General features: G+C 39.4%; 1 protein-coding gene across 1 annotated transcript in view; it reads right to left on the bottom strand.

Moving 5' to 3' along the window:
- The window catches only part of disc1 (DISC1 scaffold protein), a 96,934-nt gene extending 78,185 nt beyond the window's left edge, over positions 1 to 18,749 (bottom strand). Inside the window, exon 1 of the mRNA XM_059645557.1 lies at positions 18,395 to 18,749. Within this exon, the coding sequence (XP_059501540.1) occupies positions 18,395 to 18,500 (106 nt within the window). The 5' untranslated portion in view covers positions 18,501 to 18,749. The remainder of the gene's footprint in view (positions 1 to 18,394) is intronic.
- Between the last annotated feature and the right edge of the window lie 7,855 nt (positions 18,750 to 26,604).

Raw genomic sequence — 26,604 nt, 5'->3', positions numbered from 1 at the left:
ATATTACTCAGGCCTCCGACTCCTCTGGTAGTGCCCTGTTCCTTCAAGAAAGCTGCAGTACTGCACTATTTGAAACTTCATTATTATCCTCGTCTCTGAAAACCTGCTCTTAGCCCCGCCATCTATGCAAATACTCCTTTGATCTCCAGCCTCCCTCTTCCCATATCATGTCCCCAAAATCTACCATACTTTACATTACCAATTCATTGCTTGGCCTCCTTCAATCATTTTCCTACCTTTACCAATGTATTGAAATTGCTCTAATTAAATTTGAAGATGACACCCTAAATTACAGTTACTGTGGTAAATATTTCCTTCTCATATTTCTCAACTTACCTGCAGTCCCTGACATGGTTGACTGCATCATCTTCCTTCAACAGCTCCATGCCAGTTTAACTGGATGGGACAGTCTTCACCTGTTTCCATTCTTATTCTGTCATAGCCAGAGATTCAACTGCAATTCCGCTTGCTTCTTCACTTCTGAAGAAACAAGGGATCTCTTCTTTCCAGCTGTCCTATTTCCTACCTAGATGCTACCTATCACAACATCATATTCTATACGTAAGCAACATAAGCCTATCTCACCACCTCCCCTCAATTACACCTGCATTTTGGATTCCTCAGTGTTTTTTTGACATCCAGTATTTGATGAGCAGGAACTTTATCTCGATTACATCAGCAAGATTCAAGGCCCTACCATTGATCCTTGCAACAAATTATATTTTCTAGCTTTTTCTCTCCTCTGGCAGCTCTCTGAGCCTGAACCATACTGTGTTATCCCATTTGGCCTTGAGATGAACTCTTGACCACATTGTCACGCCACCACTCCATCTCCCTTTGTAAGGAAACTTGTCTCCACCTTTGCCTCAATACACCCACTATTGAAAGCATCATCCAATCCTTTATCATGTCGAGAATTGGCTACTAAAAAGCTCTCCTGGCCAGCTTTCAACCTTCCACTTGGCAATCAAGATCCAAGCCAATGGGTGAAAAAGAAAACTAGATATCTTTCTTTGTGGTACAGTTTATTAAGAACTCAGTCTTAGAACTCTTCCCATGCACCAAACCCTCCTGTTTCCCTTTTATATCTGCCCAGTCTATTAGTCAATTAACCCTAGTCACCCAGTTAATTACTTGCTATTTTAAGATTGCCCTCTTCTCTTAAAAAAACTCTTGAAAACATACAAACAACCCTTGAACAAAACTAATGAAAACTGAATAAATTTTCATAGTCTACATCTCATTTACAAATAGATCTTGCCAGATGCACATTTTTTTCATATTCCATACAAAACAACCAAATTCTTCTACTACCCTTCCTTTCATTAAACCAAAAACAAATTGTAACATGTTTAATCACAAAGTGGTTCAAACAAAATTTCATTTTCTCTCATGTTCCAAAAAAACTCTTCACCACTACCATTGAGGTTGGCTGGTATTTTTTTGCAGGTAGCGCATTTTTTGTGGAACAATGGTAACTTGCATCAACACACATTATTCTAGAAATCTGTTTTCTTTCTAACATTTCCTTTATGCTAGCAAGGTCAATCTTACCTTTTTCTCAGTGCCACTGTTTGTCAAATATACATTGCCAAAAAGAGAATGGCTGTCAACATAACATTGTCTCTTGTACAGGATTTCCGTTAGAATATTGGATAAATATGACCAGGTTTCAACATCTAAGGCATTCTTAATTACTCTTCATTTCCTTGGCCTTCAAAGCCAACTGACAACATTTATTATTTTTCCCACCAAAAATATGACAAATCCAGTACTAGAACAGCCACATAGAAGACTGGCATGTGAAGTAGCATTAAACAAGACAAACTTCATATCTGAGATAATGGGAATTGCAGATGCTGGAGAATCCAAGATAACAAAATGTGGAGCTGGATGAAAACAGCAGGCCAAGCAGCATCTCAGGAGCACAAAAGCTGACATTTCGGGCCTAGACCCTTCATCAGAGGGCTGGGTCAGCCAAGGCCGTAAACTTGAATGTGCATTTTTCTGAATTTAATTCTTTTAATCTTTTTTCTCAACAGTAGCATATTTCATGAGTGTACTCAGCTCCAGTATGTCATAACAGGCATTGGTTCCATTTTGGGTACACTACCAGTTTAACCATCCAATAAAAAAACTTGTTAATCAGTCTATATCTTCTCTTGCCACAAAATCATCTTTTACTAAGGTCTTGACCCGATTTATTGGGATACAATGAGCACTTTCCAAAACTGACTATTCTGCTTGATGTTCATGCTTATGGCTCAGATATTCTAAGGAATAGTAATCAGAATCAAACTGCCAATTTGCTCCTACTTTTCTGAATTAGGATGGAGATCCTCATTTCAAATTGCCTCCTACCGAACTCCAGGGCTTACATCAAATCCAACTGTTCTCTCACAGTGCAGGATACTTGTGGGGTCTCAAATTACACCCTTTTCTCATGGTGGAAGAAGGTAAGTTTAAGCCTCCCAAGACTACATGTTCATAATTACTCAAAAGCCACTGTTGCCGTTTCTTTGTTAGGATAAACACCTAGCAAAATTCTGATCACCACTCCTTCACCATAATGCTCCCTAGACATTGATCACCCCTCCGTCACATCCCCAGACTGTACTCATCCCTCCCTCACCTGCAACAATGATCACCCCCAGGCGGGTTTTTTCCCTCTGTTCCTCATGCTACAGAAATGTTTCCCCACCCTCAATACAAACATCCAATCTCACAGCTGAACTTCTGGGCGCATGGCCAGACAGACGTGAGGCATTCCAGAGGGCAAACCAAGAAAGTGGATTTGGGAATGCAGGACTAGACCAATGGGGCGTGTGTGCCTTCGTACGTCAGGTCTGGGTGGTGATGATGGTAGAAGACCAGGTAGTGGTTTTCAGCAGGTGGTGAATCAATTTTAAAGTTATGCAGGAGTTAGACTATGTTTTTGAATATATTAACTTTTCCTCTATTGGCTTAAGTGAGGCAGAATGCTCCAAATTCTCTGAAGTTAATGAACTTTTCCTCCATTTTCTGGAGAGAGGGGAATTGCCCATTGGAAACTTCAATTTTCTGGGCAATTCCCAGGGACTCAGCTGTGCCAGGGATTCTGCATGGTCCTAAATTGAAATCCAGTTTGTGCTGCTCTGAAAACTCTGGCCATCAGAATATAAAACAGTTCAAAGTCTGACATTTTATCTTAAATTCCCTTTAGTTTTACCTATCACACATTGAGAAGCATTATCAAATTTCACCACAGAAATTCATTTATTGTAAAAGATGGCTGCCAGATTTACTGTGATACCAGTGAAACACTACTTGGTCTGCTTAATGCTGATCCTAATTGAGAAATACCATACCATCGCTGTACACACGTTTGTTTAATTTCCACTGCTTCTCTTCTATATCACTTACTACTTTCAGTAGTTTCAAAAATAATGCTCTTTGAAATTTTTCACCCTGCAAAAATGCAGGTCTTATAGTGATCAACTTAACCTCAAATCAACCTTCCTGAACGACAGGAATCCACTTGAATTTATTGATCAGTAAATTTTTTTTAAGGAAACCTGAGCTACTAATCTAGCTTCAGCCTTACATGCCCCATTATGGAGCACATATCTGTGCAAATCCATCTGTACAGTAAGTACGGCTGTCCCCTAACCAGCATCTCAGTATATTCTGCAAATTCTTTCTCGGTCTTCAAGTCTTTTTTTTTAGGTAGCTGTCAAGTAATTTGTTTGGAGCTACGAAAATGTCTTGATCATAGGGGTTCTGCTTTGTCCGTTATGCCAAATCTATTCCACAGTACCTTTTTCTGTACTTTCTGTGCTATAGATATCTATGACTATGATCTCTACACTCTCTCCCTGCAGTTCTGAATTTCCATCTTCTATGATCAGCGCTCCTTTCGCAATTTTCCAAGGCACACATTCATTTCCACGTCCACTTTAGAACATATCCTACATTTTCTAGCCTTCTATATCTTTTCCTTTGTTGCCAATCCACATATTGTACCTCATGTCCATCATTTTACAAACTTAGCCAACATTTATATTTCCTTGTGGATATCCCTGTTCTCCCAATAATAATGACATCCCTCTATTCGCTGGTATACATGTTACCTTGATGCCAATTTTGGCTTGTCTTCTGGAAAAGTGGCCTCATCTTAATCTCTGCATCAGTTTGTCCATATTTAATCAGTTCTTCATCTTTGAGAATCTGGCTCTAATAATTGTCAATATGTGTATGTAAAGTACCTCATCACTTTCTATCTCCTGTTCAGATTCTGTAATTGTGTACACAGTGCCAATTAACCTCAAAAGAATACACCCCAATTGTTCAATTGCCATGCTGTCAAATTGTTATTTTTCCATCACTACCTGTAAACCAACCTACACCTTTGAACAATTTCTGTTTTATGCAGTGTTGCAGACAGTACATTAGCATCGACCAAGGATTGGCTAACTTACAGAAGACAGAGAATTGGGTTAAGGGACACAATTTTAGGATGTCAACCTGTAACTGGTGAATTAATACAGGAATCAGTGCTGAGACCATGATTATTTACAATGTAAATTAGATGAGGCTTAGATGAGAAAAGTGAACAGAATGTAGCCAAGTTTGCAAATGACACAAAAATAAGTGGGAAAGCAAGTGGTGAGGATGACACAAAGAGTCTGCAGAGGAAGATAAGAACATTAAGTAAGTGGGCAAAAAGTTGACAGACAGAATAGAAGGTGGAAAAATGTTTAAGTTATGCACTTTAGAAATAAGACTTAATGAGCTCCATTATTTAAATAGAGAAAGTATGCGGGAACCAAGGAACGAACTGAAGGACTCGGCAGTGCTCATCCATGAATCACAATAAGCTAGCATCCAAGTTCAGTGATTAAAAGGGAAGGAAAATAGCCGTTACTTCGAATAAAATAGAGTTTAAAAGTAGAGAGATTTTGCTGAAACTATACAAGGCATTAGTCAGTCCACAGCTGAAATACTGAGGATGCCTCATTGAAAAAAAAGATATAGAAGTGGTAGGAACTGCCAATACTGGAGAATCTGAGATAAGAAGGTGTAGAGCTGGATGAACACAGCAGGCCAAGCAGCATCAGAGCAGCAGGAAAGCTGACGTTTCGGGTAGTTGTTTTAGAAGCAGTCCAAAGAAGGTTCATTAGGCAGATACCAGGTATGTAGGACGTTAAAGTTTTGGCAAAGATCTATAGCTCAGGTTGTAGGTGAGGTTGTTGACTTGCTCATTGAGCTGGCTTGTTTTTGTTCAGACGTTTCAGCACCATGCTAGGTGACATCATCCTGCAGCATTCACTTAAGCGACGGTATTCTACTCCACTTGGAATTTATACTGTCTGGTTCATTACGGTAAGTACTGTCACTTCCGTTTTGATCTGTATGGGTTTGTATACGGGGTCCAATTCTATATGTTTGTTGACTGAAGTATGGGTGGAGAACCATGCCTCTAGAAATTCCTGTGCATGTCTATGTTTGGCTTGAGTTAGCATGGTTACCTTGTCCCAGTTAAATTGATCTGTTTTGTAGGCATCTGTGGATGGATAGGCCAGGACACACTGCAACACTCCACAACTAGAGAGTAGTAAGGGAATGGAACGCTTTTCCTGCAACGGTAGTAGATTCGCCAACTTTAGGTACATTTAAGTCATCATTGGACAAGCATATGGACGTACATGGAATAGTGTAGGTTAGATGGCCTTCATATCGGTATGCCAGGTTGGCACAACATCGAGGGCTGAAGGGCCTGTACTGTGCTGTAATGTTCTATGTTCTATGTTTAACTACTCAGGAAAGAGGAAACTTACACAAAATCCTTGTTCTAAATGGATATCCCCGCAACTTCATTTACAGATGCCTACAAAACAGACAACAGGAGGACTCAGTATGACCTAACATACTGGCCACACTGTCCTCCATCAAGAACGTATCGGAACTGACAACAAGACTCCCAAGACCACTAGGAATCACAGTGGCCCACAAGCCCACAGCCACTTTATGACTAACACTTACAAGGATTAAAGACCCCATTCCCATAACAAGCAGAACAGAGGTTTACAAAATATCCTGCAACGACTGCCACAAACATTACATCGGACAGACAGGAAGGAAACTAGCCCTCAGAATACACGAACATCTGCTAGCAGCAAAACAGCATGACAAACTCTCCTTTAATATCAGTACATTCAGACAATGGAGGCCAAAAATTTAATTAAGACAAGGTAACCGTAGTAGGCTAAGCTAAACATAGACACGCACATGAATTCCTACAGACATGGTTCTCTACTTATACTTCAATCAATAAACATATAGAATTGGAACCCGTATATAAACCCATACAGATCAAAACCAGAAATGGCAGTTCTCACCATACCGGACCGGACAGTATAAATTCTAAGCGGAGTAGAATAATATCGCTTTATCAGAGGCTCCACTGATGATGCCACCTAGCATGGTGATGAAACGTCTGAACCAAAACAAGTCAGCTCAGCAAGCAAGTCAACAACCTATATAGGGACTGTCTAAAGAGCAGAGGTTGAGTTGATTGGCCCTAAACTCACTGGAATTTAGAAGAATGAGAGACAACCCTTTTGAAACATAAAAGACTTATAGGGTCTTAATATAATGGATGAGGAGAGGTTGCTTCCTCTTGCTTTCTCCGTGGGAGAGTCTAGGACCAGAAGATTTAATCTCAGAACATGGGATTGCACATTTAAGACAGAGATAAGGAGGAATTTCTTCGCTTCGAGGGTACTGAATCTGTGAAATTCTTTACCACAAAGGGCTACAGAAGCTGTGTCATTAAGTATATTTAACGCCAAGACAGATTTTTAATCAGTAAGGGAATCACAAGTCATAGGGAAAATGTAGTAAAATGGAATTAAGGATTATCCATGATCTCAGTGAACGACAGAGCAGGCTGAATGAGATGAAAGGTTTACTCCTGCTTCTATGAACATTGTTTGCTCAACCCTGGATATTGTCCAGCTCTTGCTGTATTTGGACATGGACTGCTTCAGTATCTGTAGAGTCACAAACGCTAACATTGAGCAATCATTAATGAACATCCCCACATCTGATCTTATGATTGAGGGCAGGTTGTCCATGAAGGAATTGAAGACAGTTGGGCCTTGGACACTATCCTGAGGAGTTCCTGCAGAAATGCCCTGGAGCCAAGATGACCAACCCCCAACAACCACAGCTTTTGTGCCAGGTCAGTATTCCCCCAATTCACACTGACTCCTGTTTTGCTCGGGCTTCTTGATGTCACACTTGGTCAAATGTGGCCTGGACGTCAAGTGCAGTCACTTATGCCTCAGCTCTGCAATTCAGCTCTTTTGTCCATGTTTGAACAAAGCTGTAAATTCATAAATCTTTTAATTTTACATAAACAACGTATAAGTTAGTATACTTCTACAAGTTTAGTGTACATAGGTCAGTTAGCTCAGATGGTTGGATAGATCTTTTGTGATGAAAAGTGTGGTAGGGGAATGAGGGTTGTGAGTCCTTTTATTTTTTAAAGTTAGGGAATATTAAAAAGAAATTGTTGGCCTGTATGATTTAACTGAATTAGAATTTATACAGGTACTTAATAAAGTACAGTATAATAATACTTAATAAAAGTAGAGAGGATTGTAAGATAACAAGGTGTAAAGCTGGATGAACACAGCAGGCCAAGCAGCACTATTGGAGCTCTATGATGCTGCTTGGCCTGCTGTGTTCATCCAGCTTGACACCTTGTTACCTCAGATTCTCCAGCATCTGCAGTTCCTACTATTTCAGAGAGGACTGTAAACCAATTACCAAAACTGTGTCTTGAGATTTCACTCAGATGCCAGTTTACTCATTCATTCACGCAATTTCACGTAAAGTGTCATTTTGATAGCAATTTTCTTAAAGGGGACAGAGGTCCTATTCAATATGAATCTAACAGACACTTGCTAATTGACAAAACCTGTTCAATGTCCTGCAAACTATTCAAGTCCCGGTAGACGGTTCTAAGGGCTGATTAATATTATCTTTTCATAGTTTCAGGTGACATCCTGTGTGGGATGGTATTGTTCTAAACACAATACAAAATTAATACATACTCAGGAGTAGCTTTTGAAGTAGAAACAGGACTAAACACTGTTGGAGCTTGGGACTGGTAAGGGTTGAAGCTGTGATGCGTTGGAAAGGACATTTTCATTTGGTCTACCTTTAATAGTGAAGTGCTTTACAACACCGTGGTTTCATGAACGAAGGAATGAAATTCAGTAATAGTAAACATAGTTCTCTTGTGAGTGGTCAGTGAAATTTATGAATGAATGAGAACATAGTAGTAGTAAATACAGAGCGCTTGTGAATGGATTGGTAAAAACAGGACCTTTAATACAGAAGTAAAAAAACTCATAATCTAATACCTCACAAAACGGCAGAAATGCCTAGGCCCGAAACATCAGCATTTGTGCTCCTAAGATGCTGCTTGGCCTGCTGTGTTCATCCAGCTCCACACTTTTTTATCTCAAAACTACAGAATAAGATGTTTTAAGGTAATTGACTCTGCACTACTAAAGACACGCCACCTAAGCCCCTGAAACATAGTTGCTGACTCATGAATAAACAGGGCAGAATGCTAGACCACAGGATGCCAAACATATGTTAAGCCAGCGATCGCGTAAGTGAACGGGCTCTGCATGCTTGAATCCAATGAATATATATGTAATGTACAGTGGTTTGATGTGATTAAAATAACTAGTTCATTAAATTATAAATTTAACATACTTAGTTTACAGCCTTGATGTAATTAATGGTCTAGTCAGTTGATTTACAGACTTGATATAGTTACTGCTTAGTTAATTGATGTGATATAATTAGCTGCATAGGTTATCTTGTAGCTTCACTTAATTTCCATATAAGTAAAGATAAAAATAGTGTTGCATGGGTATTCTGCAGAGTGAACTCAACTGTCCTGCGTGACAATCTTGAGCTCCTCTCCTTGCTGTAATCAAGTGCCGCTCGAATAAACTGCTGTTCCTGCTGAATTCCCAACATCCTGAGTCTTCTTGCCTCAGAGGCCGAGGTCACTCCAACTGAGAGTGGCACCAACAGGGTAGGTTCAATACAAAAACAGAAATTACTGGAAAAGTTCAGCAGGTCTGGCAGCATCCGTGGAGAGAAATCAGAATTAATGTTTCAGGTCAAGTGACCTTTCCTCCGAAGCCACAGAATATAGGTTCAATTCCCATTGCAGCTCAAGTTACTTTGAAGGCCTAAGCTTCTCATCCTCACTCCTCATTTGAGGCATGGTGACCATCTGTTCAACCCTGCACCACTCACCTCTCCCTCCCACTCCCTCTGTCTCTCTTTAATGAAACTTAGTCCTCTTGTGCTATGGTGACTTTACCTAGTATATGCATCATCTTACAAATGCATTTTTCAGTATAATTTTTAACCTGTGAGAAGGTGCTGGGGGAGGGGAGTGGGCAGAGATGACTGCCTATGTAGTTTTGAGATTACAAATCTTTCCTTCTAAGCTGTGGCTCCTGAGGTCAGTAACACTTGCTTAACACTTTGAAAAAGATCTGGCTGCTTTAATCAAAGATCTTTTTTAAACATCAGCTTTTGGGCTCCTGAGATGCTGCTTGGCCTGCTGTGTTCATCCAGCTTCACACTTTATTATCTTGGATTCTCCAGCATCTGCAGTTCCCATTATCACAGATCTTTTTCAAAGTTTACAATAATGCCCACATAGTGCAAACAGTAAATCTACTGACTTCCCAAAAGCACTCGCTGAAATAACTTCAGAGAGGCAGTCTCCCTCCATCAAGTCACTATTTACACAAGACCGGTCTTTGACTTTAGTACTGCCTTTTCAGAGTCAGCTCTCAGAGTGTCAGTACATCTGACACTCCTCTTTTTATCTGTCACCCAGGGCTCCTTGATTGGACCAGATTAACAGTCCTAATTAGGTAACTCATATTCTGATGTCCAGCTGGTTGACTTCGTTAGAATCAATACACTTGCCTTTTTCATTCCATGTCTAGTCTCATTTCTGCTTTTTTGTAGATCGTGCTCAATGGAAAGGATATTTCACTGAATACCACATGTGCACTGATAAAATGGTTTACCCCAGCTATGTGACAGAAAATCACCATTTTCTCACCAACTCCAACATATTGTTATTCCTAAACCTAAAACAGATAGAACACCCAGATTCCTAAACCTTACTTTGGTCTTTATTGTTTAAAAAAAACTACATAACATTTTAACCGATCCACTCGACACAATGGATCTGCTTCCATTGTCCAACATACAACACAAGTGAATAAGTCTGTGAGTAAAACATCCATTACTGAGCTGAAGCTTCTTACAATTAGTGCATTTCCTCTGCATAATCAACATCACCATCTTCTCCTTCAGACATTTCCATGCTACACACAATTTTGAAAAACTTGCTATTCTATTTAGGACAATTCACTGTTCGTTGTATACCAAGACACATTTGGAATACCTGTTGACAATTTCCATGGGATTTTGGGGGCTCATTCTGCTGTTATAGTTCTCCAATTCTTGTTGCTTGTTTTGATTGCCACAGGTATCTCTATTCTTGCTCCCTTTAGTTATGATTTCACTTTTGTATTGATGCTTTTGGCCCTGCATCTGGTTGGACTTGTATTGATACCATCATTGAATTCTCCAGTCTTTGCTACTAAATATCCTAGAAACAGGATATTTAGGCTGCTAGGAATTAATGTTAATGTCCGAGAAATACTTTTAAGGCTTCTGACAACTGTTCCAAAAAGTGATTGTTTCTTTTTGAAAATCTTATTCCAATTAATTATTAGAGAGTTTGTCCTGGTTTGTTACCTATGCACAGTCCAACAATGTAAAAACAAACACTACACGAAGTAGATTTTTTGAAAATTCGCGAAGTGTCTGTTAAATTCTATTCTACACTCTATAGAATATCCATCCTTCTTTCTAAATTTATCAAAATTTAACAGGTCAACTTTACTATCAATTATGTTAATAAATGAATCCCTAATACTTCCTCAACATTCAATTATTAAACCCCTTGATCAGGGAATACTTTCATCTGATCTTGCTTCTAGTGGGAAGCCACAGTGTCAAGGCCACAACATGTATTTTTCTTGGCAAAGACAATGAGCCCACATATTGTAAAGACCATACCTTTTTACTTTTCTGTATTTTTGATTGTGGATTTAAATGGGAAAAGGACGGTTTTAAAGTTCAAGGACTGTTGAAAGGATCACTGCACTTTTTAAAAGCTGGTCACTTGCAATCACATTAAGTGCTACTAACACTGCTGTTTGTTCAAGCATCAGAGGAGATTAGCTGCATGTGAGCTGGAATCAGGGAGTGTGTACAAAACGAGACTCAGCCTACAACAAGCAGCTAATTAGTAAGTAGAATGGTGACCAGTTGTCCATTCTGCCTGCCAACAACTATGTGATTTGCTGTCAGACAGATGAACAGCTTGTAGGTGTGAATGCTTGGTCAGAAGTAATCTGGAAAGGAAGGTGCTGTCCTTTTCGCTACAGTAATTAAAAAAAAACAAAGTCAGTTATTTTCCCTCTCATCAGTTGATGTTAGATGTGGCTCTTAGCTAGTAAGTCAGAGACTTAATAAAATGTGAAGCAATCTCTCCATGCTTCCTACATGGAAAAGGAAGACCGATGAGCAAGTCCTGAAAAGTCAAAAGGTTCATCTCAGCGATTCCAATGGACAAGAACAATTGGACTGTCTCTGGAATCTTTTCCCCCACGCATAATATAATTTCTTTTCTCTCTTTGCATGTGCACGTGTATGAGTGTTCTGCAATGTACTGTTCTAAGAAGCAATTCTTGATGCACTCTACAAATTTGTTTTCCATGGTAACACTGCACATCTAATTTATCCAGTCAATAATGCAGATAAAAATCACACATGACAATTGTAATCCTGTTCTTATGGGCTACCATTATCTCCTGATTTATACTTTGTCCTACAGTAAGGTAACTCTTCAGTGGCCAAAGACGATTCCCACCCATTAGTGGCCTTGGCTACAACAGGATCAAGATCATACCTATTGGGCAAAAGCAGAAGCTGAGACTCCTCTAAATTTAAATTCTGGATTCCTGTTCCAGCGTCACTAGCAGTCACAGTTTTTTAATCTTCGGTCATCGCTGGCCATCTCATGTAGATCACTCTTGCTGTACCCGCACTCTTACTGTTTCAGAAGCACAGGATCCTCTTCTCTTTTGCCCTTTTAGGGGCTGGTGACTGTGTCCAAGTCATCCTCTCTCTTGTTTTTTTAGGCCCATGAGAAATAAAGAAAAGTAACCATAGTGACATGAAGTTGGCTGAGTGACAAAGAACAGAAGGCAAGAGTGAATGGTTGCTTTTCAAACTGCTGAGAGGTATACAGTAGATTTCTTTCACAGCATAGCTTTTCCTGACTTATATTGATGATCTAGACTTGAGTGTGTAGGGTATAATTTCAAAGCTCGCAGATGGTACAGACTTAGGCATATCATGAACAACGAATAGAAAACTGATAGATTTCAACAGGATTTTGATAGACTGCTTTAATGAACAGACAAACAGTAGATGAAATTTAACACAAAGAAGTGGAACACTTTGGTCAGAACATCAAGGAAAGGCATTATAAAATAAAGCATAAAATTCTAATGGCTGTGCAGGAACAGAAGAATCTAAAGGGAAATGTGTACAAATCATTGAAGATGGTGCAGCAGGTTTAGGAAATGATTACTAAGACACACTGGGTACTGAGCATTATAAACAGAAACATAAAGGATAAGAGCAAGGAAGTTATGGTGTACCTTTTTGTAACACTGGCGCACATTCAGCTAAAGGCTTGAACACAATCATGGCTCTACATTTTAAGAAGGAAGTCTAGGTATTGAGTATGGTTCCAGACATGAGAAACATCTGTTACTGAAATAGACTGGCAAAGCAGAGGCTGTTCTCCTTGGAAAAAACAAGGTTAATATGACTTTTGTTAGAAATGTTTGAAATGATGCTGGATCTGGACAGGTTAAGAATGTAAAAGGAGAAGTCACTATAGATCAAGAGGACCATAGGGCGGCTCTCTTGTTGAACAGACAGATGATTGCTAGTGAGCTGAACCTAAGGATCACCAAACATCAGACAAGGGGAAAGGTTGAGAAGGCAGGACCTCTGTGGAAACCTCAGTCATTGTAGGATTCGAACTTCTGCTGTTGATGTCACTCTGCATCACAAACCAACCATCCAACTAACTGAGCTAACTATCACATTGAATACCAACAGCCCATTCACACTAGCAGAACAGTTAAGAACCAAAGAATATTCATTTGAAGTGAATATTAAAAGAACTGTAGGTGACTCATGGAGAAACCTTTTGACACAACAAGTGGTTAGTTTCTGGAACATACTTTCTGAAAGTACAGTGGACAATCATGGTTTTCAATAAAGAATTGAATAATGATCTGATGAAAAAAATTATAGAGCAATGGAAAGATGTCAGAAACATGCAAAGAACTAGCATAGAAAGTCAGGCCAAATAACCTCATTCTGTTTTGCCCATTCTACATCCTCCTTTGGTTATAAATGGGGCAATGAATGTAAAGAAACCTCATCACAAACCGAGTTTCCAGCTCAAGAGTTTTCATCTAAATGTTTTTATCTACATAAAACACTGGAAGAATATTATTTTCTCATGTATGATGCTTATTTTTGCTTCACTCTTCACAATAATTCGTACGTTTTCTGTCCTGTAAAATTTATTCTGAAGAATTGGTGTTCCATAGTCGAGCAAAAATAACAACATGATGATCCATCTCTACAATATACAAGTAATCTTTGAAAAGATTATACAATATTTTAAAATCTGAAGATGACTCAATTTGCCCAAATACTAACAGTCAAAAATGGAAACATAGAAGAAAATATAAATCAATACTCAAGGATAAAGAAGGGAACTTGTGCTTAGAGGCAGAGGATGTGGGTGAGATCCCAAATGAGTACTTTGCATCAGTATTCATGCAACAGGAGGAAATGGAGGATAGTGAGATTTGTGTGGAGCATGGTAACATGCTATGGCATTTTGAGATCAAGAAAGAAATTATTTGGGGTCTCTTGAAGAGCATTAAAGTGGATAATTCCCCTGGGTTGGATAGTATCTACTCTAGGTCATTGAGAGAAGCAAAAGAGGAGATCTCTGTATCCTCATTAGCCACTGGAGAAGTCCTGGAGGATTGGCGAGTAGCCAAAGTTGTTCCTCTGTCCAAGAAGGGAAATGAGATAATCCAGGAAACTGTACACTGGTGAGTCTCACATCAGTGATTGGGAAGCCATGGGAGAGAATGCTTAGCGATAGGATTTACATGCATTGGAAAACGATGGCCTAAGTAGGGATACTCAGCATGGTTTTGTGCGGAGCCGGTGTAGCGATTGGAACCAGGTAAAGCTTTTGTGCTCCTGAGATGCTGCTTGGCCTGCTGTGTTCATCCAGCCTCACATTTTATTATCTTTTATGACCTCATTAACTACTAGGATCTTGATTGGCCCAGGTTAACAACCCCAGCCTGGAAAGCTTTGACTGACCAAAGTAACCTGGAGATTAGAATCTCCTCAGTTGGGGACTGATTCTGAGCTGCCTGGCTACAGACAGTGTACTATCCCCTAGTAAATAAAGGGTGACTTGGTGATGGGACACCAGCCTCTGTGCAGTTATTTCAGTAGGTCATGTCTTACTAACTTGTTTAAATTTTTTCAGGAGATAACAAAGATGATTGATGAGGGTAGAGCAGTGGATGTTGTCTACGTGGATTTTAGTAAGACTTTTGACAAGGCCCCTAATGGTAGGCTCATCCAGATTAGGATGCATGGGATCCATGCTGACTTGACTGCATGGATTCAGAATTGGCTTGGCCATAGAAGGCAAAGGGTAGTAGTGGAAGGCTGTTTTTCAGGCTGGACGTCCTTGACTAGTGGTTTTCTGCAGGGATCTATACTTGGACCTCTGCTGTTTGTGATATATGTAAATGATTTGTACGAAAATGTGGATGGGAGTAAGGTTTCAGACGATACAGAGATCGGCAGATTTGCGGATAGTGTGAAAGGTTGTCAAAGGATATAGGTCAATTGCCAATACGGGCAGAGGAGTGGCACATGGAGTTTATTCTGGGTAAGTGTGAGGTGCTGCACTTTGGGAGATCAAATGTTAAGGGAAAGTATACAGTTAAAGGCAGGAATCTGTGAGAGGGATCTTGGGATACAAATCTATAGCTCCTTGAAAGTACCCATGCAAGTAGATAGGGTGGTAGAGAAGGCATATGGCACGCTTGACTTTATTGGTCAGGGAACTGAGGACAAGAGTCAGTGCATCATTTTGCAGTTTTACAAGACTTTGGTTGGGCTACAGTTGAGTATTGTGTTTAATTATGGTTGCTACATTTCAGAGAAGATGTGGAGGTTTTGAAAGGGTGCAGATGAGGTTTACCAGGATGCTGCATGGATTAGAGGATATCAACTATATGGAGAGGATAGAAAAACTTGGTTGTTTTTCTGGAGTGGCAGAGGCTAATGGGAGACTTGATTGAAGTTTATAAAATTACAAGATGCATAGACAGGGTTGACAGTCAGAATCTTTTTCGCAGTGTCAAAATGCCTAACACTAGGGGGCATGCATTTAAGGCGGTTGCGGGGGGAGGGGGGGGGGAGTTCAAAGGAGATGTGAGGGACATAGAGTAGTAGGAGACTTGAATTTGTCACCAGGGATGGTGGTAGAGGCAGATACAATGGGGCATATAAGAGACTTTTAGATAAGCACATGAATATTCAAGGAATGGAGGGATACGGACCAAAGGCAGGCAGAAGGAATTAATTTAATTTGGTGTCATGTTTGGCACATCGTGGGCCGAAGAGGCCGTTGCTGTGCTGTACAGTTCTATGTTCTAATACCTTTACCAATTTAAAGTACATCATGATGAAAACATTTGTTAAACTAATATTAATCCCAGCTATCTAAAATTTCCATAATGGGTTTACTCTGGAGTGCACAATTTACATCCCTAATATTAATTCAAAACAAATAGATGAGTGCCTTAAACTCTTGGTATGGTTGTAATTTTATTCTTGAACTACAATGCATAATTTAGCGTCCATTGGCTATTCATTCTAAAGAAGCCTGATAAGTAGACAATATTTTGAAGAATGTTTTCCAATTTGGTACTTTCAGCTTAAGAGAAAACCAGCTCCTTTTACTGGCCCAAACACTGAAATCTATTTTGCATCCTGATATGTGATAGTCATTTATTACAAATACATTTTTAAAAATAAGTATTTTGTATACTTATGTGGGTGTTCACGTTATATTATGCTTTGATGAACTTTGATTAACTTCATTAATAAGAAAGGGTTCCATCCAGTCAATGTCAAACTCACCTGTGATCACTGCAAAAACATTCTGGAAGTCTGAGGCTGCTGCCCTGGAAACTGCCATGATGCCAATATCTTTGACAATTCTCAGGTTCCTGCTTCATTCCAAAGACCAATTGCTTTATTAAGAGCCAACAATTACCCTTTGCCATCATGGCTGATGACTCCATTTCGTAACCTCTGACTCAGACTGAAGCTAAATACAATGCAGCCCATTCTTCCTTTGGGAGACATTAGGCTTCCTCAGATGAAATTTCCATGCACGAAAACATTTGGGGATTTCTTGCAATACTCTGATAATGGATTGCACCACATAATCCTTGCACGTTGTACTCTGGACAACTGACCCAAGCAAAATGGGGATGGGTAATTAAGGAGCTGTGAGAGCAGCAACATTCTGCTGATGAGAAAGAAGAGGACGTTGAGCAAAAGGAACATCAACCTCGCCACAACAGAGTGAGGCAGCGTTGAGCTCAAAACAAAACACCTATTAGACACCCACTTCCAAAGGAATAGAGTTGGTTGAAGTCATTGGCTGTAAGTGCTTAGATGCTGGAAATTCAATTAGCCCCTATATATTCTCAAAAGCAAAAGTAGCTTTTGGCTTGTTCCTTATTCGCCTTTCCTGTTGTACAAGTTACCTTTCAGAGCTGTTGGAAGGCTTCACAATATCTGACACTTCGGCATTTAAAATGACAGCTACCAAGGGGAAGCATGTGAATGAAAAGTAGGAAGTAGCCTAAAAAGCAGGCCTAAGTTTGAATCAAACCAAGATTCAGTTCCTAAAGCTACTTCTATTATCAGAGATGCCTTTCAGTTTAGCTCCAGTAATTTACTGGAGAAAGTAATCAAAGTTGGCAGCTGTTTCAAGAATGGGAATTTGTCAGTACTGCCTCATGCTAAAATAAAAGTTGACAGTGGACTTTCAAATATAAAGAGCAGCAGCATGGAGAGGACTGAAAAGACAAGGGTTTCAAGAAGCAAATTTTTATGTGACCTTCAGTAGTTACCACGGTCAGCTTTCTGCATAGCAATTCATACAAATCTAGAATGGGAGCATTCAGTGAAAGGCAAACTTCTAGAAAGTGCAATTTCAGTTATCAAGTTACTTACTGTACAAGTTAGTTTGGAAATCAGATCATACAGCAGGTGCAGAGGATATGTTATCTCATATCAGTAAAACATCATCACAGGTAGTTTACTTATAATAGTGAATATGAAATTGTGCTATCTATGCTCTTATTTCAGGCAGTATTTTTGGAATTGTTGCAATATTATCTATTTAGAATAGCTCACTTTGACAAAGGTTTGGTACAGAATATCATGGTATATATAATTACCGTACGATTAAATGTGGTTTTCCCTTCACTACAAAAATATTAAAAGTGAAAATAAATATTTGCAAAGTTGTTACCAACCGTATACAGTACATGCAAAGTTAAGGAATTATTATTTAAAATAAAAGAAATAAGCAATATGTGACAAATGTAAACTGTAAAGATCAATCATAACAGCAAAATTTTGAAATAAAACTCCACGTAAATGCGTGCTTACATTAATAAAGAAAATATTTTTCTTAAAATGTGCTATCTATGCCACAAGGTCTTTGGTAAAGTGCTGAATAAATTCTCCCAGCTCCCCGATGGAGCGGAACTGTAAAGGGCAGAAGATCCCAGATTCATGCCCTAGTCGTTATCTTAACTAAGCTGATGAGAAAGATTTTGCAATTAATCGGCGTCCATAGGGCAGGGTTCGGCGAATCAGTAGTTATCATGTCTAACGTAAAGGGGAGGCGGGTCCAAATACAACTCAATAACAGGACTCCGGTACTGAACCCAATCTCAGATGGATATAGGGTGTGGTTAGAGGGGGAAAAAGAGCCCTGGATACATACGCAGGATGTCAGCAATTTGTTTTATAAAACCGCGCAGCGAAACCCGTTCCGTATTACGAGTCATACCTCTTTTCTGCGGGTTTTGCCCCCGAGGCCCAGGATCACTGCTAGAAACTGATCTCGGCCGATCCGCGAAAGATTCGCGTATTACATCCATTCCATCGAACATCATCAGCCAGACCGGCCGAGGCGCGAGCTAACGGCCCCCACTGAATAACCCCCGTCCCGCGCGCTTTGCTTCCGTTCGCGCCACTTTGACAGTTCCTCCAGCCGTTGTTGTCCGTTCGGTTTGATTATCGTGCGACCCTCACCCAACTGCTCGTCTCCAATGGTGGTCGAAACCCCGCGCGCGCGGATCCGTGCACGACAAATTGAGGGAGACAACGACACCGAGTCCTCTCAGTTCGTTATGCCAAAGGGTCAGTCTCTTGCAGAGATTTGAGGAAGTGAGCGAATCAGTCCTTTTCTTTTACACAAACGCAGTGGCGACTTTGTTATTACAGCTTCACAAAACCTTCGATTTTGAAGGTTCTGTTTGGACGAATTTTGAGGGTTTAGTGCTCTGTTTTTGAGTGGCCCAACTGCGTCAAAAGCATTATGATTACATGCTTTATATTTGTAATAAATCTCACTTTTACTTTTGACCTGTTTACTGATGTAACATTCTGGAATTGGATACCCTTCAGTGGAGAAACGATATATTGGATGAGTTGTGGTCTGGAATGAATGTATTACCTGAAAGGATGGTGGAAAAGACTAATACGGAACGGGTTTCGCTGCGCGGTTTTATAAAGATCTCTAAATGGGAATAGAATAAATAGCGAGGACAAATTTAAAAGGCTTTGAATAAAGAATAAGGGAGTGGAACCAATTAGATAGTTATTTCCAAAACACGTTGTTGTATAAGTTTATGTTTCTTAAGAGTTCTTCTTTTAAATCTAAAGGAGCTTTTACGCTTCACTGAAAGGTTTCTATTTCGGGTTTTTCGAGTTTTTTCGGAATTGTTCTGAAGGTGGGTCACAGTACTTGTTTTCTCTTCTAGATGTTCCCACATCTGCTGTGTTTCTCCAACAATTTGTGTTCTAGTTTGTTTGTTATCTTCTACCACTAATCTTTACATAAACCCAAGACAGGATTACAGGCAGTGAACTACTGCAAACAATCCTTAACTGGTACTATATACTAGTTGGTGTCAAAATTCACCCAGTTACCATAAGTGGTTACCTTGGAAAATCCTATATGGCTGCAGTGGTGTCACAAAGAAAAAATATCCAGAAGAAAATTTTAAAAATTCAAGTGAGTTTTTGCCACTTTAACAGCCAGCATTTGCACTTTGAAAGTAAATCTCTCTCCTGAACCCTCTCCAGTTTGATAATATCCTCTGTACAAGAGGGCAGCAAGAACTGGATACAGTACTCCAGAAGTGGCCTCAGCAATGTACTGTACAACTTCAATGTAACTCCTACACTCAAAGACCTGAGCAATGAAGTCTAGAATGCTAAATGCCTTCTTAACCATATATGTGATGCAAACTTCAAAGAATAATGTACCTGAAGCCCTAGGCCTCTCTGTTTCACAACACTACCGAAGGCCTTACTTTTAATTGTGTAAGTCCTGCCCTTGTTTGTTTTACCAAAATGTAAAACCTCACAGTTATCCAAATTAAACTCCATCTGCCACTCTTTGGCCCATTGATTCAATTGATCGAGATCACTTTATAATCTTGGATAACCTTCTTCACTGTGCATTACAGCACCATTTCTGGTGTCATCCATAAACTTTCTAACCATGTCTTCTATATTTTCATCTAAATCATTTATATAAATGACAAACAAAAGTGGACCCAGCACCGAATCTAGCAGAATACTGCTGGCCACAAGCCTACAGTCCAGAAAACAACTCTCCATTATCACATTTGTCACACACTGTCACTCCTGAAAAACTCAATTTAATTTGTGGGGTGCAATTTCACTGAAAACCATGCTTACTATGCCTAATCATTACTTACTTCAAATGCATATAAATCCTATTCTTCAGAATCACCTCCAACAACTTACCCACCACCAAAGTCATACTCACAGGATTATAGTTCCCAGGCTTCCCCTTACATCCCTTTTTAAATAAAGACACAAAATTAGCCACTTTCAGTCATCTGGCATCTCACCCACAGTAATAGATGATACAAATATTTATGCAAGGGGCCCCACAACATCCTAGGATAGACTAGATCAGGTCCTGGCGATTTATCCACCTTTATATTTTCTAAGACATCCAGCACTTCCTATTCTGTAATGTGAACTGTTTTCAAAATATCAATATTTATTTTCCAGAGTTCTCTAACTTCCATTTTTCTCCACAGTAAAAACAGATGCAAAATATTTATTTACTATCTCTCACATCTCCTGAGGTTCAACACAAAGATAACCATGTTGATCTTTAAAGGGCCTTACTCTCTCTCTCTAGTTGCTCTTCTGCTGTTAATGGCTTGTAGAATCTTTTTGGATTATCCTTAACTTTATTTGCCAAAGCTATCACATATCCTGTCTTTGCCTTCCTAAATATCCCTCTTAAGAATGTCCCTACATACTTTATACTGTTCAAGAGAGTCATTTGAACCCAGTTTCTATATCTAATATATGATACTTGTTTATTCTTGACTAGGACCTCAACATCTTTCTTCATCCATTGTTCCCTAATCCCATTAGTTTTACCTTTCACTCTAACAGGAACATAATAGCTGTGACCTCTCGTTACCACATGTTTGAATACCTCACAATTATCAGATATCCCCTTACTTGTAAACAGTCTACTCCAGTAAACTTTTGAAAATTCTTGTCTCATATCTTTAAAATTGGCCTTTCTTCAATTAAATCTTTAATTTTTATGGAAGGTTTGTCCTTTTCCATAACTATTTTAAAACAAATAAATTATGATCACTTGACGCAAAGTATTCCCATACTATCATTTCAGTCACTTGTCTGTCTTATTATCCAAGAGAAGGTCAAGTTTTGCTCCTTCATATTGATAAAGAAAATTTTCTTGAACATATTTAACATTCTAAACTATCCAAACCTTTAATACAGTGGTAGTCCTAATCAATGTTTGAAAAATTGAAATCTCATTATTATAACTATTATTCTTAGATACATCTGAAATGTCTCTACATATTTGTTCCTTAATTTTCCTGGCTGCTGGAGGTCTATATTACAATCCCATCAAGGTGATTGTTCCTTTTTCATTTCTAATTTCAATCCATATATTTTCACTGAATGATATTTCAGAAATATTTTTTCTAGTTACAGCAGTAATGTTTTCCTTAATCAAAAATGCCACTCCCCCTCCTCTTACGTCTCTTTCCCTTCCTGTAGCACCTAAAACTTAGAACATTGAGCTGCAAGTCCTGTCCGTCCTTCAGCCAAGTTTCTGTCATAGCTATGGTGTCCCAATCTCATGTTGAAAGCATGCCCCAAGTTCATTAGCCTTACCTATAGGACCCCTTCCATTGAAATAATTCTTCAGTTACTTCATTCTCTGACTTGCTTTTGTCTGTCTTTTCCAATTGTTCTTTTCAGATTCAAAACCATCTTCATTTATCTTTCTATTTACCCTGCTATTTAGGATGCCTCACCCCCATCCCCCAAACCCTCTCCCTCCCCAAATAGTTTACAGTTTCTCTTAATAGAATTAGCAAATCTTCCCTGTAAGATATCAGTCCCTTTCCATTGCAGGTGAAACCCATCCTTTTTGAACAGGTCTTTTCTGCCTTCGGAGAGATCCCAATGATCTGAGAATCTGAATCCCTGAACATTACATCACCTCTTCAGCCGTTGATTTATCTCCTTCATCATTTTATTCTTTCCCTCATTTGAGTCTAGCAGCGGGAGTAAACCAGAGATTACTACTTTTGAGGTTCTGTTTTGTAATCTTCTATCTAAACCCTTATTCACCCTGTAAAGCCCTGATCTTTTCCCTAACCTTGTCATTCCTACCAATGTGTACAATAACTTCTGGTTTCTCACTTATCCTTTTAACAACATGCTTCAAACATTTTAAAACATCCTTAATCGTGGCACCAAGAAAGCAACATTATATCATAGATTAATGTTCATTGCTGCAGGATCTCCTGTCTGTGCCCTTTATAGGAAAGTCATCTCTAACAATTATTCTTTCAAATTTTGTCAAAGCCAGCCTAACATAAGATTGATTCTTAGTGCCCATGATCTGGCTGCGTCTTCTACTTTTCGTCTAAGAGACTATCCTTTTCAACAGCATCCAAAGCTGAGCATTTGTTTGAGAGAGAAATAACCATGGGAGACTTCTGAACTTCTGAAATTTCTTGACAGTCATCCATCTATCTAACTGATCCTGCTGTGGAATCTCTAAATCTATTAACCACCTAACACTGTGTCTCTTGTATGCCCTCAATGGCATTAAGCGTAAAAAGTAGCAGCTTACAATAGTGCCTTATATATGAAATATACCACCTTTCCATATGTAAAGAATTAATGTTAAGCATGCAAAAAATAAGGAATAAGAAAAACATATAAATCTTAAATAAAATAAATCAGTTAGCTGAACAATTAAATTAAGAAATGAGTCTTCCAGAGGTCCAGCAGACAGACTTCAATCTTCTGATTAAAAGATCTCACTTTACGCATGTAGGCCTCTCCAAAAGCTCCATAAACACTACTACATTTAAAAAGAACTGTCCTCCATGATTTGAAAAAAATCTCTTCAGCAATGTTAAAAAACACTCTCCTCTTAGGCATATAATTTTAGAGAAAAATGAGCCATCCACATGTCTCTCCAAAAGGCCTGTTAACACAACTCTGAAAAAATGTGCTTTTTTTTTGTTTTTGCGTTTTTGACTGTAAAAGAACCAAAAATAAATCAAACTAAAAATCTTATAATACTGAAATGTAGTAAATGTAAAAAATCTAAAAGTAAGCTATGCATAGGCCTTTCCAAAAATTCCGTTACAGAACTCCGTTTGAAAAAAAAGTGCACTTTTTAAAACGTTTTTGTTTATAAAAGAATCAAAATAGAAATCATATACAATTAAAATGTAATAACTGTAAGAAATCTAGAAGTCAGCCTGCAATCTCAGGAGCAGCTGCAAGAGCCATGGTCTTCTCAGTCCACCATTTTAGACAGGAACAAACAGGCAAGCTCAGCAATCCAAAGACAAAACTTTATTCACAGGCCGTTAATGACTACTAGGGCCAGAATATGGGGTAGGAAACAGGTGAAAAGCCACACCAAGAAAACATAGAGGTCTTAATGAAAGTAGCTGTGTTAGCAAGCCACAATTTCAGTGGAAAGATTTATAAAGGCTGCATCAAAAGAACTTTATTTTAAAAATGTACACAAGGAAGTCCTCGGTGTTTTAGACTGAAAAGTGAGAAAATGTCCATTTTATCCAGGAAGAAGTGCAAAACTTCATCTTGGCTGCAGGAAACCCATGGAATAAGCAGTTGGCTATCATTTCTATCATTGGCAATGTTGGGAAATCCTGGTAAATAGACAATAGGTGTTGGAGTAGGCCATTCGGCCCTTTGAGCCAGCACCACCATTCATTATGATCATGGCTGATCATCCACAATCAGTATCCTGTTCCTGCCTTATCCCGATAACCCTTGATTCCACTATCTTTAAGAGCTCTATCCATCTCTTTCTTGAAAGTATCCAGAGAGTTGGCCTCCACTGCCTTCTGGGGCAGAGCATTCCATATATGCACCACTCTCTGGGTAAAGATGTTTTTTCTCAACTCTGTTCTAAATGGCCTATCCCTTATTTTTAAACTGTGTCCTCTGGTTCTGGACTCACCCATCAGCGGAAACATGCTTCCTGCCTCCAGAATGTCTAATCCCTTAATAATCTTATATGTCTCAATCAGATCCCCTCTCATCCTTCTAAACTCAAGTGTATACAAGCCCAGTCGCTCCAATCTTTCAACATATGATAGTCCTGCCATTCTGGGAATTGACCTTGTGAACCTATACGGCACTCCCGCAATAGCAAGAATGTCCTTCCTCAAAGTTGGAGACCAAAACTGCACACAATACTCCAGGTGCGGTCTCACCAGGGCCCTGTGCAGCTGCAGAAGGACTTCTTTGCCCCTGTACTCAATTCCTCTTGTTATGAAGGCCAGCATGCTATGAGCTTTCTTCACGACCTGCTATACCTGCATGCTTGCTTTCATTGACTGATTTACAAGAACACCTCGATCTCGTTGTACTTCCCCCTTACCTAACTTGACTCCATTGAGATAGTAATCTGCTTTCCTGTTCTTGCCACCAAAGTATATAACCACACATTTATCCACATTAAACTGCATCTGCCATGCATCCATCCACTCACCTTGCCTGTCCAAGTCACTCTGTATTCGCATAACATCCTCCTCACATTTCACCCTGCCACCCAGCTTTGTGTCATCGGCAAATTTGCTAGTATTACTTTTAATGCCTTCGTCTATATCATTAATGTATATTGTAAACAGCTGCAGTCCCAGCACCGAACCTTGTGGTACCCCACTGGTCACCGCCTGCCATTCCGAAAGGGACCCGTTTATCACTTTGCTTCCTGTCAGCCAGCCAATTTTCAATCCAAGTCAGTATTTTGTTCCCAGTGCCATGTGCCCTAATTTTGCTCACCAATCTCCTACGTGGGATTTTATCAAAGGCTTTCTGAAAGTCCAGGTACACTACATCCACTGGTTCTCCCTTGTCCGTCTTCATAGATACATCCTCAAAAAATTCCAGAAGATTAGTCAAGCATGATTCCCCCTTCGTAAATCCATGCTGACTCTGACCTATCCTGTTACTGCTATCCAAATGAGTTGTAATTTCATCTTTTATAATTGACTCCAGCATCTTTCCCACCACTGACGTCAGGCTAACCGGTCTATAATTTCCTGTTTTCTCTCTCCCTCCTTTCTTGAAAAGTGGGACAACATTAGCCACCCCCCAGTCCGCAAGAACTGATCCTGAATCTATAGAACATTGGAAAATGATTACCAATGCGTCCACGATTTCTAGAGCCACCTTCTTAAGTACCCTGGGATGCAGACCATCAGGTCCCGGGGACTTGTCTGCCTTCAGACCTAACAGTCTAACCAACACCATTTCCTGCCTAATATAAATTCCCTTCAGTTTGTCCATTACCCTAGGTCCTTCAGCCACTGTTGCATCTGGGAGATTGCTTGTGTCTTCCCCAGTGAAGACAGATCCAAAGTACCTATTCAACTCTTCAGCCACTTCCTTGTTCCCCATAATAAATTCACCCATGTCTGACTTCAAGGGCCCAATTTTAGTCTTAACCATTTCTTTTGCTTTTTACATACCTAAAAAAGCTTTTACTATCCTCCTATATATTTTTGGCCAGTTTTCCTTTATACCTCATTTTTTCTCTGTGTATTGCCTTTTTAGTTATCCACTGTTGCTCTTTAAAAGCTTCCCAGTCCTCCGGCTTCCCGCTCATCTTTGCTATGTTATACTTCTTTTTTATCTTTATACAGTCCTTAACTTCCCTCATCAGCCACGGCCGCCCCTGCCTCCCCTTAGGATCTTTCTTCCTCTTTGGAATGAACTGATCCTGCACCTTCTGCATTATATCCAGAAATACCTGCCATTGTTGTTCCACTGCCATCCCTGCTCGGGTATTGTACCATTGAACTTTGGCCAGCTCCTCCCTCATAGCTCCGTAGTTCCGTCTATTCAACTGCAATACTGATACTTCCAATTCTCCCTTCTCCCTCTCAAACTGCAGATTAAAAGTACAAGGATTAAACAGTACAAAGATACAATATTACTAAGAAACTGATTTTAAAACAAAATTGAAAGCAGCGACTCACAAGAGGTCAAAATACAACTTAAAGATTTAATGAATTCCGTACATAATTACAGAAATACAGAGTCAAAAAGACTGGCATATAGCGGAATAACGACAACATTGCAATGGTACAAAGTCTAGTAAGCTTTTGTTTCTGATTTACAGCATCCGCAGTTCTTTTAGTTTTTATTTAAATATTCCACATGGTTCAATGGGTTGTGACACTCATTCCCACTTCCTATATTTGTCTTTCCTCACACATTTTGCTGAATTTAAGCTTCTGCTCTGCTTCAGAATACCGGGGTGTTTTCCAGACTTGACAATACTGTGTAATTGAAGATTTTTTTATCAGTTACAAAATCTTCAATCTCTCTTAAGATCTCTGCGCACCACACTGCTGACTGAGTCTTGTCTGTACAGTTGGCTGTGTCCAACTACATCAACAT

This window comes from Stegostoma tigrinum, chromosome 4 (genome assembly GCF_030684315.1).
Source record: "Stegostoma tigrinum isolate sSteTig4 chromosome 4, sSteTig4.hap1, whole genome shotgun sequence".
Lineage (NCBI taxonomy): Eukaryota > Metazoa > Chordata > Chondrichthyes > Orectolobiformes > Stegostomatidae > Stegostoma > Stegostoma tigrinum.
Note: the sequence above shows the minus strand (reverse complement) of the source record. Positions and strands in the feature narration are given on the sequence as shown.